The sequence below is a fragment of the Zea mays genome, chromosome 3 (assembly GCF_902167145.1).
Source record: "Zea mays cultivar B73 chromosome 3, Zm-B73-REFERENCE-NAM-5.0, whole genome shotgun sequence".
Lineage (NCBI taxonomy): Eukaryota > Viridiplantae > Streptophyta > Magnoliopsida > Poales > Poaceae > Zea > Zea mays.
Genome location: NC_050098.1, coordinates 46,519,639 through 46,531,956, shown reverse-complemented (window position 1 = coordinate 46,531,956; position 12,318 = coordinate 46,519,639). Strand labels below are relative to the sequence as shown.

Here is a 12,318-nt window from a genome sequence, read left to right as displayed (position 1 = left end):
CACACCCCCTGGTCAAGAATAGTACCCCAGGATGAGGCACACGAAGGATGCTATGATTAGTTCACGAGAGGTCTAGGCTGTCGTCTCCTAGTCAACTTTGGGTTGTTGGATCGTTGTCTTCATATGATGTAATTACTTAATTATTTTGTACAGAACTCCATTATATATTAATGTTGTGACATTCATTTATGTACCATGAGTCATCATATGTGTAAGACTTGTTCCTAGCACACTTGGTGATTATTTGACGCCCGGGTTTTGGTGACCATAAGATCCGGGTGTGATAGAAGTGGTATCAGTGGAATGTTGACTGTAGGACGAAACCTAGATAGAACTGGACAACCATTACCTACTTACCTTGCTACTCTGATTCTTTCTAAGACTTCCCTCAAAACTTTTCTCATCTATTGCTGATTTACTCTAATCATCCTCACATTTTCTCTTCCAAAGACAAAATTGGATTTCACACTTTGAAATCCTGTACCTAAAGTGACTTTTAGGAAAATAGGAGACCTAATCTTAGGAACAAAAACAAAATTATTTTTATAGGGATCTATGTGCCTGAATGTTTGTTCTTATGATACTTGTCTGATTTGGATCTTTGATTGAGTGTGATGAGTTGTAGAGTAATGTCCACAATTGCATCTGCATATACATCTAGGCATAAAGGATAATATTTATAAAATAACTAGACAACCTAGAGTATCCCCATTAAAATGTACCTAGTATCACATATCTATCCTATCTTGATAGATTCTATCTTACCTTTGGAGATTTACCTTATCAGCCTAGTTATCCCAATATAGACATAAAACGACAAACCATACCCAAGATCCTTCAGTTTATGACCAGCTACTAGCCTATCTGTTTGCCTACTAAATAATTTCCCTTGCAAAACTATCTTACCATATATTTCTAACCCAGATGGCCAATACCAGGAAGGGAGGCGGTATTGATCTACCTGCTAACAACCATCACAGGAGGATTGTTAACCAACTACAACCCGAGATGAACCCTCCACCGGCTGGAACAGATCCCGTTGCTACCGCTCAGATGCAGTAGCTACAACAAATGGCAAACACCATGATGGAAATGCAAGCACAAATGCGACAAGAACGTTAGGAGATGCGCTAGGAGCGGCAGGAAGTACAACAGGAAATGAAGCAAGAACGCCAATAAATGTGCCAAGTACGGCACGAACAACAACAACTACCACCTCCACCACCACCAGCTACACCCAGGGATAAGCACCAGGAGTTTATGAGTCACAAGCCACCGACATTATCTAACTCCACGGATCCACTACAAGCTGATGACTGGCTGAAGTCCATGGACAAGATGCTCAACATAGCCCAATGCACTGACAGGGAGAAAGTACTCTATGCATCGGGTCGCCTTACCGGCCCCGCTGCGGATTGGTGGGATGCATATTGTGCTGCAAAAGCTACCGCCAACACCATCACCTGGGCGGAATTCTTCACTCAATTCAGGAATTACCATATTCCTGCTGGCCTTATGAAGATTAAAAAGGAGTTCCTACCCCTCAAACAGGGAGGCATGTCAGTAAGCGAATACAGGGACAAATTTATCCAGCTATCTCGATATGCTCCTGTTGAAGTTGATGACGATGAGAAGAAGCAGGAGCTCTTTCTGGAAGGTTTGATCGGGCCACTACAATACCAGCTGATATCACACACATTCTCGTCCTTCCATAGACTACTAGACAAAGCTATTGCTTTGGAAAACAAGAGGGTTGAACTTGGAGAGAAGAGAAGGGCTATTAACCAGGGACAGGCTGGAAGTAGTTCCCGTCCCCGTTATACTACACCTTAAAGTACACCTGCTCGTGGCAGTTCCGGGCAAAAACTCAATCGACCCAATATGCTCCTCCTTAAGCAAGCACTCTAGCTAGAACTGTTGCTCCTAATACATTCACAAACAGGTCATGCTTTAAATGTGGACAGGCTGGACATTATGCTAACTACTGTCCCAACAGAGCAGCTTACACCACTCCAGCTCTGATGAAGCAAGGTCAGGCCTCAGCAAGCAAGAGTTAGCCCTTATCCATCAACCGGGGGCAGGTCAACCATGTGGAAGTAGAAGCTAAACCTGGTGAACTAGAAAACCAAGAAGAGATGTCAATTGAAGGTGAAGAAGCCGGTGAAGAAGTCAACGAGCAGCAAGATTAGAATGTATACATATATACATAAATATATATATATACATATATAGGAAGTAGTATTTGTACGACCTAAATAATACCTTAGGTGGTAGCTAGTTTTTTATTAATATAGGAATAATAATAAGGCCTATTTCAACCTATGTTTGGAATAACAAGTTATGCATCACGATGAGATTCTTGTTTGTGCATATGTTTTGAGACAAGCTTGGGTTACATCCTTTTTCCTACTAATCTCGAGGACGAGATTTCTTTTAAGGGGGTAGGATTTGTAAAGCCCAAAATTTGTATAAAAAATATAAATAAATAAATATAATTATTTTAGCGTTTTGAGAATTTAGGGAACCTCTGGAGATTATTAACCAATAAATAAATAAAGAAATGTGCATCTCATGCTAATGATTTTGTTGTGATACATTTTATTGAAATAAAGGAATTGTAACTTAAATTTGATCTCCAATTATAAATGAAAATATAAAATAGAAAATTTAGAAAGGAAATGGTAATAAAGTCATTTAATTCTAGAAATAAATAGTGGGAAGGAGAATAAATAAAAATATTGAAAATAGTAGGATTTATATTCACATTAGGATTATGGGTGAGATTGGGAACCTAGAATTCAAAACAGAAATTTGAATTTGGTTTGAATACTTGAAATTGAAATTTGAAAACAAAGCAGAAAATTATAAAAGAAAAAGAAAATGCAAATGCATGTATGGGCCATTTCTCCTTGGCTGGCCCATCTCCACCCCTAGTCCCGCGTGACTGAGCTTCCACTTTTCCCCGCGCGCTCGGCCCAACTGTGCTGCGCCGACAGCTGGGGCCCCTCGGTCATCTGCTTCACCGCCATGCGGGCCCCACTTCCAGAGTGCTTGCTCACGCGTAGTCGTGTTACTTGCTCCGTTGTCGTGTGGACCATGTTGGCCATTTGAACTCCCTCCTTGTCACACGCCCGGTCACTGCTTGGTGGGGTCGCATTGCCAGGTCTCTCCCTCACCTCGAAACCACCTTCGAGTTCACAGGAAAGAAAACCGCGTGGGGCGTGGCGCGGAATCCACGCGATCTCGCCGGCGCGTCGATTTCCGCGGGTCCTCCCCGCGCATCCCTATAAAAATCGATGTCGTGCCGACCAACCCCCCTGGTCTATTCTCTGGCTCTCTAGAGATCACTGCTTGCGCCGCCGGGGTTACCGTCGTCGACGAAAGTTGTTCCGGTCCACCGAGCGCCGTGGCCGGGGTGATTGCGTGCCAAATCCTCGGTAAGGCCTCCACCATATAGTTGGCTGTCATTCCCTCTCTGTTCTGCATGCTCACGTTCTAAGGTTGGGCCTCTCGGGCACCCGCTCGGTGAGTCCCGGCAATGGTGCCACCGCGGCGTCCCTGCTCCGCCGCTAGGGTCCTGCTAGGGCTGGAGATGGCCTGGTTGCTGTCGATCTTAGATGGATGGTCAGGATTACATGCGTGTAACGTTTTGGCCCATTTAAGTCTGAGCCACTGATTTTTGATCCGATGGGAAAAGCGTAGAGAATGGTGTGTGCACGCGTGGGTTGTGGATCCTGGATCTAACGACTCGTGTTGCATATCGGTTGAAATCTCGTGTGTCTAATCTAGACCATAGATCTGCAATCCGATGGCCCGAAGTGTATACCGCTTCATTATTAGGTCAATCTAATCCTGTCTGAAGACTCTTGATCGGACAGTCGTAGCTCAAAAATACCCCTTTGGCCGTGTGAAAGTGCTAAAAGCCCCTTCGTCTAGTAAAATTAATCTTCCGTCCATCCCTATACAGAAACTGTTACAATCAGGTCTCGAAGTTTACAAAAGAAACCCTAGCTATTCTGGAAATAGTGGCCGCAACATAAGTATTAAATAAATCGAGTAAACTTAGTAAAGAAAAGAATTTTTAGTATAAAAATAATTCCAGAAACTTATTTAATTCATATTTAAATTATTTTAACTCTGTTTTGATCCATTCCAGTTGCATTAGATCCATAATAATATTGTTTATCCCCTAGTAGCTTTAATTTGTTATGAAACCTAAATTGAAATTATGTACTTAATTTCTTTTGTACCCCACTCCTAAATATTTAGAAAAATCGTAACTTTATAACCGTAGCTCCGAATTTAGCGGTTCTCGAACCTACGATCTCGTAACGACGCGTAGAATATTATACAGTTTGTGCTTATGTTTGGTGTGATGTTGATTTTTTGTATACCATGTTTGTTTGTATTGCTACGAATAGCAGTGAGGTCCCGAGAACCTGAAGATCGTTCTGGTACCTGGAATCTCGAGTCCCAGGCAAGTTGTGCCCTTGATCACTCTTCTTTACCTAATAATGTTCCTATTAATCATTGTGACCTGCTCAGGTTAATTTGATGGGACCTAATAGATTTCCCTAGCATTGTTTAAACCCCACCTTGCAAACATATGAATTATTGGGTAGATTTGCTATTGCTCTACCTGGTTTTGGGAAACTAATGTTTCATTATGATCATGTTCCAATTATATTGTTGTTTAATTATTATTCATGATAAGATCATATTGTTAATTGGAACATGGAGCGACCACCCGGGAAAATAGTGCTACCACAAGGGTGGTATGAGACACCCTTGGCTGACTAATTAGGAAAACTTGTGGAGGACCACAAGGGCAGTAGAGGAGTGGTCGGTATAGGGAGGTTCTCGGGCTGATTTTGCGGTGATGGTTTTTCAGACGGGGGATTCCTATACTGCGCTTCCTAGAACTGTAGCAGGTTTCTTGAAGCTAGTGGAACTCTGTAAAGGCCTCGTAGCGGTACCCTGCCTCGCTTCCTTGGTAGAGGTGTATGGGGGTCTGATCAACTCCGTGGCAATTAGGTAACACGACTTGTAGATAAAGATGTGCAACCTCTACAGAGTGTAAAACTGGTATATCAGCCGTGTTCACGGTCATGAGCTGCTCGGACCCTCACATGATTAATCTATGGAATTAAACATAATTTGTCATTTATGTTGCATTGTGGGTGTTGTTATTAATTTTGATCGCTTATTTAATTAGGTTGGTATCTACTTATAACTATTTACTGCTAATAAAATTTTGACCAACTTTAAAAGCAGCTTTAACCATCCTCTTTGGTAAGCCTTACACTTCACATGGGCTCCCATCTTTGGTGAGTTCATGTACATTATTCCCCACAACTTGTTGAGCGATGAACGTATGTGAGCTCACACTTGTTGTACTCACATCCCCAGGTCAAGAACAGGTACCCCAGGATGAGGCGCATGAAGGATGTTGTGATGAGTTCATGAGAGGTCTAGGCCGTTGTCTCCCAGTCAACTTTGGGTTGCTGGATCATTGTCTTCATATGATGTAATTATTTAATTATTTTATATAGAACTCTATTATATATTAATGTTGTGTCATTCGTTTCTGTAGCATGAGTCATCATATGTGTAAGACTTGTTTCTAGCACACTTGGTGAATATTTCACACCGGTGTTTTGGTGCCCCTAAGATCCGGGTGTGACACTGGTGGTGGTTGGTTCGTGTTTGTGGCAGTGCCACTGGTGTTGTTAGGAGAAGTAAGGTCCATGGTGGCGGTTGTGGTAAAGAGGGTGCAAGGGGCCGAGGCGGAGGTGCGAGACATGGTGAGCAAGGAGCCATAGGGCTGGAGCTGCCAGAATGGCACGACCAGCTTGAGGAAGGTGAGCGAGGCCACAGAGGACTTGATGTCGACGCACGGCGGGATGGCAAACGGTGTGCCGCCGCCCGCGTCCTTCATAGCCTGTTCACCGCAACAGAGGAGAAAACGATGTGACACAATGTATCAGGTCTGTTTTAACTGATTGTGACTTAGGTTAGGTGAGATCCAAACAGTGAATATGACCTTAATAGACACATTTTAAAAGTTTATAGGCCGGATTGACACACCCGCATAAGTTAAGGGAACATAAATGCACTTTACTCATCAATTAAACTAATATAATTTTATATAAAATATATTTATATATAGTTGTTGGTCTTATAAGTTGATATTTATATGCTATATTTATGTTGAAGAGCGTGTTACGAGTTACAGAATAGAAATATGGACTAGTGACACATAAAATCAATTTCCACACCTTATCCTATAAATTTAGGATAGGTTTATATCTTAACTTAGGAAAGTGGTCAAAACCAAATAACTTTATTAAGTAAATTCTAATTCCTTTAAAATGAAGGAACCAACCAGCCCTTAAAAAATTGACGTGGACTGGGATTAGGTTTTAGCAAAAGGCTAGAAACCTCTCCAAACTTTGCAGTACCCTATAAATGGAGCGAAGCAACACAACACTGGCGTTAAGGCCCTCACGCACGGTGTCCTCTATTATTGCTTGGACGTTGTTGCCCCCGTGTACCCAAAGCCTCCATGGCTGTCCCCTTGAAGTTGAAGAAGCGCGGCATGCCGGCACTGGGGAGGTGGCTCATGGCTGTCGGCAGCTTGCGCTCGGCCTTCACCTGGTCGTGCTTCTTCGGCTCCGCGTCGCTCTGCTCAGCCACCTACTCCGAGATACAGGGTTCGTTCTGCTGGCCTTCAGATGCTGATGCTATACCTGCTATCTGTTCTTTCAACTTTTAAACCATGCAGTATGACCTGGGCTTTTCAGTGACCGGCGTGCATGGGCGCACGGTTGCGGTGTGGACGCTGCTGTCGTGCACGCTCTGCTTCCTGTGCGCCTTCAACCTCAGCAGCAAGCCGCTGTACGCGGCCACCTTCCTGTCCATCGTCTACGCCATCGGGCACCTGAGCGTCGAGTGCGTGGTTTATCACACAATCAGTGCAGCTAGTCTCGCCCCATTCACCTTCATCGCAGGTATAGTACAACACATATGCATCAGATCACAGGGTCGACGTATCGCTACTGCATGCTAAACTGGTCACTAGTAGAAAAGAGCTCTAAGCTGACGGTTTCAGTTAACACGCACCAGTGAAAATAACCGCCATTGAAAATATCAATTTCTACTGCTCCTAGGAATGGCGGCACTGAAAAGCGTCAATACAAATAGCTTTAGAACCGCCACTATAGAATTTCTCTGTATTAGTGGGCACTGCAGATACTTAACCTGATTTTTCATATATATTTCAATGCAGTCACAACCATGGTCTGGATGCTGCTTCAGTGGAACTCGGATGGCCACAACCCCCGTCCCGGTCGGTCTACTTCCAAGCAGCCATGACCTGCTAGACCGGACTTCGCAGGTTGTGTCACCGTTGGCTACTTTCTTGTCACCGTTGTGCAGTCCATATATGCAAGCAACATGGAAATCTGTAATCTTTTTTCTCGTTATCCTCGTCTCATTTCGATGTCCCGGAGGCTACTGAATGTAACCAGCAAGCTGTAACACGCTTTATTTATTTTGTCATCAGTGATGCCATGTGAAATATAAACGACCACTTCTGTTATATTATTTAGGGATGGTTTGGTTCCTTTATTCTCCCTCCTAAACTTTAGTCCCTAAACATTCTATTTGGAAAAACTATTTTAGTCATCTGTTTGCTATTTGAAGGACTAAAGTAACTAAACTTTAGTCGCTTAAGTTTAGGACGTGGGAAATAAGCATCTTCAAGAGTACCCAAAACACCTCCTCCCAATTCCTATTATAGGGAAAAGTCAAAAAAAAACTCACTCCAATGCAACCGTTCCTCATCTAGCCTCCCTATTCCTCCGCCGGCGAAAACAACAGGCCGCACAGCGCAAAAATGCGCCGCCATCTCCTCCTCAAAAACCCAAATCCCTGCCTTTTCTGCGCGGGCAGCTGCTTCCCGGTCGCAATGGCCATCACCTGGACGTCGTTGGAGCCCTGCCGCCCTGGCGATAGGCACATGCTCTAGGCAACAACAAATGGCGGCGCACAAAGGTGAACGACGATAGAAAAATGGCGGTGCAGGCAGGTACGGTGGCAAATAAAATTCACGTGGAACGTGGCCTGACAGGAACTTTTGTGGGCCCTCACCAACAAATTGATTAGGTATTTGAGAATATATTGGGAGCTGTTGGAATCCTACCAATTTTTTAGAAATTAAGAGTTTTAGAGAGATCCCAATACCGATGTTAGGGTCATGCTTCGTCGCCGAAGGTCCTGCAGGAAGAAACAGCTTCGGCTAAAGCTGCTTATACATGATGACCAAAGCTACCACTCATGAAGCTTCGGTGTTATAGCATGCCCGAAGACGAAGGATCGAACCGACTTAAAGATAGAATGATCTTTTAGCCCATAAGGGTCTGAGTCATTGTTGTAAACTTTTATAAGGGGCATGATTGTAATTCCTTACAGGCTGTGTCTTGTGTCTATAAATAGTGAACAATATTCCTTTACTGTTCACGCATTCCTATAATTGCAAACGCATTGCCCGGGAATTGTCATCTGTCAAGGAGAATGTATAAATGTACTCAAACTTTATGTTCTGACATTTTTATGATCAAATAATAAAATATATGAATAGTGTTGCTTATTTCTGATACATTTATCTTTAATGTTTCATGTTTTATATATTATTTCATATTATTTTATAAGTTTAATCACGAAGGTATGACCTTCGTGATATTTCACTCATGGTCTTCGTCCGAAGTTCATTAAATCCTTGGGGATATAATGCTTCAGCGGACGAAGGGCATTAATATTTAATATTTTATGTTGCCTTGTTCTTAATTCATAGCATTTGAGAACAAGCCCCCAACATTGGCGCCCACCTCCGGTCAACTCACTTCCACTTTTTTGAGCTGATGGCTTTGGTCAAGAATCAAGCTGGAACTGCTTCGGCCCCGAAGCTGGTTCTCCCAATAACAGGCGGTTCATGCTCAGAGCCGGCCAACAAGAAACAGAAGAAGGAGGCACAGAGAAGAGTACAACATGTAGGGGTACAAGGACCCTTCATCAAATCAAGATGGTCTCACATCTCAATTACCTTTTCTCAAGAGGATCTTTAGCTCAAGGATTACCCACACAATGATGTTATGGTTATCTATTCTGTGATCAAAGGATTTCTGGTCCATAATGTTTTGGTTGATACAGGCAGTGCAGCAGATATCATATTTGCTAAGGCCTTCAGACAAATGCAAGAACCCAAAGACAAGATTCATGATGCTACGCACCCTCTTTGTGGCTTCGGAGGGCGGCAGATTGTAGCACTTGGAAAGATTACCATGCCAGTAACCTTCGGATTCGTCAACAACACAAGGACTGAGCAAATTGTGTTTGACATTGTTGACATGGAGTATCCTTACAATGCTATCATTGGTCGCGGAACACTCAATGCTTTCGAAGCAATCCTTCATCCAGCATATCTTTGCATGAAGATACCTTCGGATGAGGGACCTATTGCTATTTATGGGAGTCAGGAAGCCGCCAGAAAGGCCGAAGGGAATTGGACTGATTCAAAGGCAATCCATAACATAGATGAAGCCGAAGCTTGTGAGCAGTACAAGCATAGAAGGGAGAAGGCTGCTTCGGCCGATCAGCCGAAACCCATGCTTTTATGCGAAGATATCGCAGAGCAGAAAGTGCTGCTGGGATCTCAATTGTCTGAGGAACAAGAGAAAACCTTGATAAGGTTCTTGTTCAACAACAAAGATGTCTTTGCATGGTCGGCTAATGATCTTTGCGGAGTTAACAGGGATGTTATTGAGCATTCGCTTAATGTTGATCCATCCTTCAGACCCAGAAAGCATAGGCTTCGGAAGATGTCTGATGACAAGGCCGAAGGTGCTCGAAATGAAGTGAAAAGACTTCTCAGTGCGGGAGTTATCAGAGAGGTAAAATACCCAGAATGGTTGGCTAACACTGTCATGGTAAAAAAGGCCAATGGTAAATGGAGGATGTGTATCGATTTTACTGATCTCAACAAGGCCTGTCCGAAGGACGAGTTTCCATTGCCAAGGATAGATTCCTTAGTTGATGCAGCAGCTTCATTAGAGCTTATGAGTCTGCTGGACTGTTATTCAGGCTATCATCAAATCTGGATGAAGAAGGAGGATGAGCCGAAGACCAGCTTCATAACCCCTAGTGGAACATATTGTTACCTTCGGATGCCTGAGGGGCTCAAGAATGCTGGAGGAAGCTTCAGCAGAATGACAGCGAAGGTTCTTCAGTCTCAGATAGGCAGAAATGTGTTAACTTATGTTGATGACATCATTGTAAAAAGCACGAAGCAAGAGAATCACATTACTGACCTCCAGGAAACCTTCACTAATTTCAGACAGGCCGGTTTAAAGTTGAATCCAGAAAAATGTGTCTTCGGGGTAAAGAAAGGGAAAATTTCTTGGCTGCCTAGTTTCAACAAAAGGGATTGAGGCTAATCCAAATAAAATCGAGGCTATCCTTCGAATGGAACCACCCAGTACAAAGAAGGGGGCTCAAAGATTGACAGGAAGACTGGCATCTCTCAACAGATTCATATCTAGATCAGCAGAGAGAAATTTACCATTCTTCGAAGTGCTGAAGTCAGCCGAAGTTTTTCAATGGGGACCGATCCAGCAGAAAGCCTTCGAAGAGCTGAAGCAATATTTGATAAACCTAACAACGCTAACTCCACCAACGCCAGGGGCTCCTCTGTTGTTATATGTGGCAGCCTCGCACTCAGCGGTAAGTGCGGCACTTGTCCAAGAGAAGCTTGAAGGGCAAATCAAGAAGCAAGCTCCAATATACTTTGTATCTGAAGTTCTTAGTTTATCAAAGAAAAATTATACAGAATTGGAGAAGGTGCTATATGCTGTTTTGATGGCGTCTAGAAAGCTTCGGCATTATTTCCAAGCATACAATATAATTGTCCCTTCTTCACAACCATTGAAGGACATTATGAGAAATAGAGAAGCTACTGGAAGGATTGGAAAGTGGGCTGCGGAACTTAATGAATTCTGCATTGATTATGTACACAGATCTTCGATTCAGTCCCAGGCGTTAGCTGACTTCATTGCTGACTGGACGCCAGGGGCTCAAGTAGAAGAGGCAAATAAAGATGCCGAAGCATGGACAGTATTCTACGATGGTTCTTAGGGAACCTTCGGAGCAGGAGCAGCCGCTGTGTTGGTCGCACCCTCCAAAGTTAAAACTTGCTACGCAGCAAGACTTGATTTTAGCTGCACAAATAACATTGCTGAGTACGAAGCTTTACTTTTGGGTCTTCGGAAGTTAAAGGCAATGGGAATCAGAAGGGCGGTTCTTAAAACTGATTCCCAGGTTATCTCTGGTCATATTGACAAAAGTTGTAAGGCAAGAGACCCGAAGCTTGAGAAGTATCTGGATACTGTCCGAAGGATTGAAGCTTCCTTTGAAGGGTTTTCTGTAAAAAATATTCCTCGAGGAGAAAATGAGCATGCTGATTTGCTAGCCAAGTCAGCAGCACAGGGGCTACCCTTACCTTCGGAAGTATTTTTTGAAACAATAAAAGCACCTTCGGTTGAACTTCTTGAAAGAGCGGTCCTCAACATATCTCCTGTTTATAGTGAAGACTGGAGAACTGAAATCATCTCTTACCTTAAGGGTAATTTCCTTTCAGATGACGAAGTTTATAACAAGAGAATAGAGGCAAGAGCTCGTCCATATGTAATAATAGAAGGGGAGCTGTACAAGCATGGTGTCTGTTCTCCGTTACTCAAATGTTTATCCAGAGCCGAAGGTATAGAGTTGATGAAGGAAATACATGCAGGCTTGTGTGGATCTCACATTGGATCTAGGCCTTTGCTGGGAAAAGTTTTTCGCCAAGGATTTTATTGGCCAAAAGCAGCTTCGGATGCAGCGGAACTAGTCCAAAAGTGCGAAGGTTGTCAGAAATGTGCAAGAGATCAAAAACAACCTTCGTCTCTAACTCAGTTAATACAACCCACTTGGCCGTTGCAAAGGTGGGGCCTTGATTTGTTAGGTCCGCTACCACCAGCACAAGGAAATTTAAGATATGTTATAGTGGCAGTGGAATATTTTTCTAAGTGGATTGAGGCAAAGCCTTTAGCCACAATAACTTCGGTTACTGTCCAAAAGTTTTTCTGGCAAAACATTGTCTGTCGCTTCAGAGTGCCGAAGGCTATCACTGTGGATAATGGAACGCAGTTTGACTCCGAAGCTTTTAAAGAATTTTGTGACCAAATTGGCACAAAGATCCATTTTGCGTCAGTTCGACATCCCGAA

The 12,318-nt window shown here is 43.3% G+C and overlaps 1 protein-coding gene across 1 annotated transcript; it reads left to right on the top strand.

Annotated features, from left to right (window-relative positions):
- Window positions 1–6,513: 6,513 nt before the first annotated feature.
- Window positions 6,514–7,605, top strand: LOC103651911 (ergosterol biosynthetic protein 28). The gene is made up of 3 exons (XM_008677584.2): window positions 6,514–6,713; window positions 6,804–7,010; window positions 7,289–7,605. The coding sequence occupies exons 1-3, from the start codon at window positions 6,566–6,568 to the stop codon at window positions 7,372–7,374; spliced, it is 441 nt and encodes a 146-aa protein (XP_008675806.2). The 5' UTR covers window positions 6,514–6,565; the 3' UTR covers window positions 7,375–7,605.
- Window positions 7,606–12,318: the final 4,713 nt, after the last annotated feature.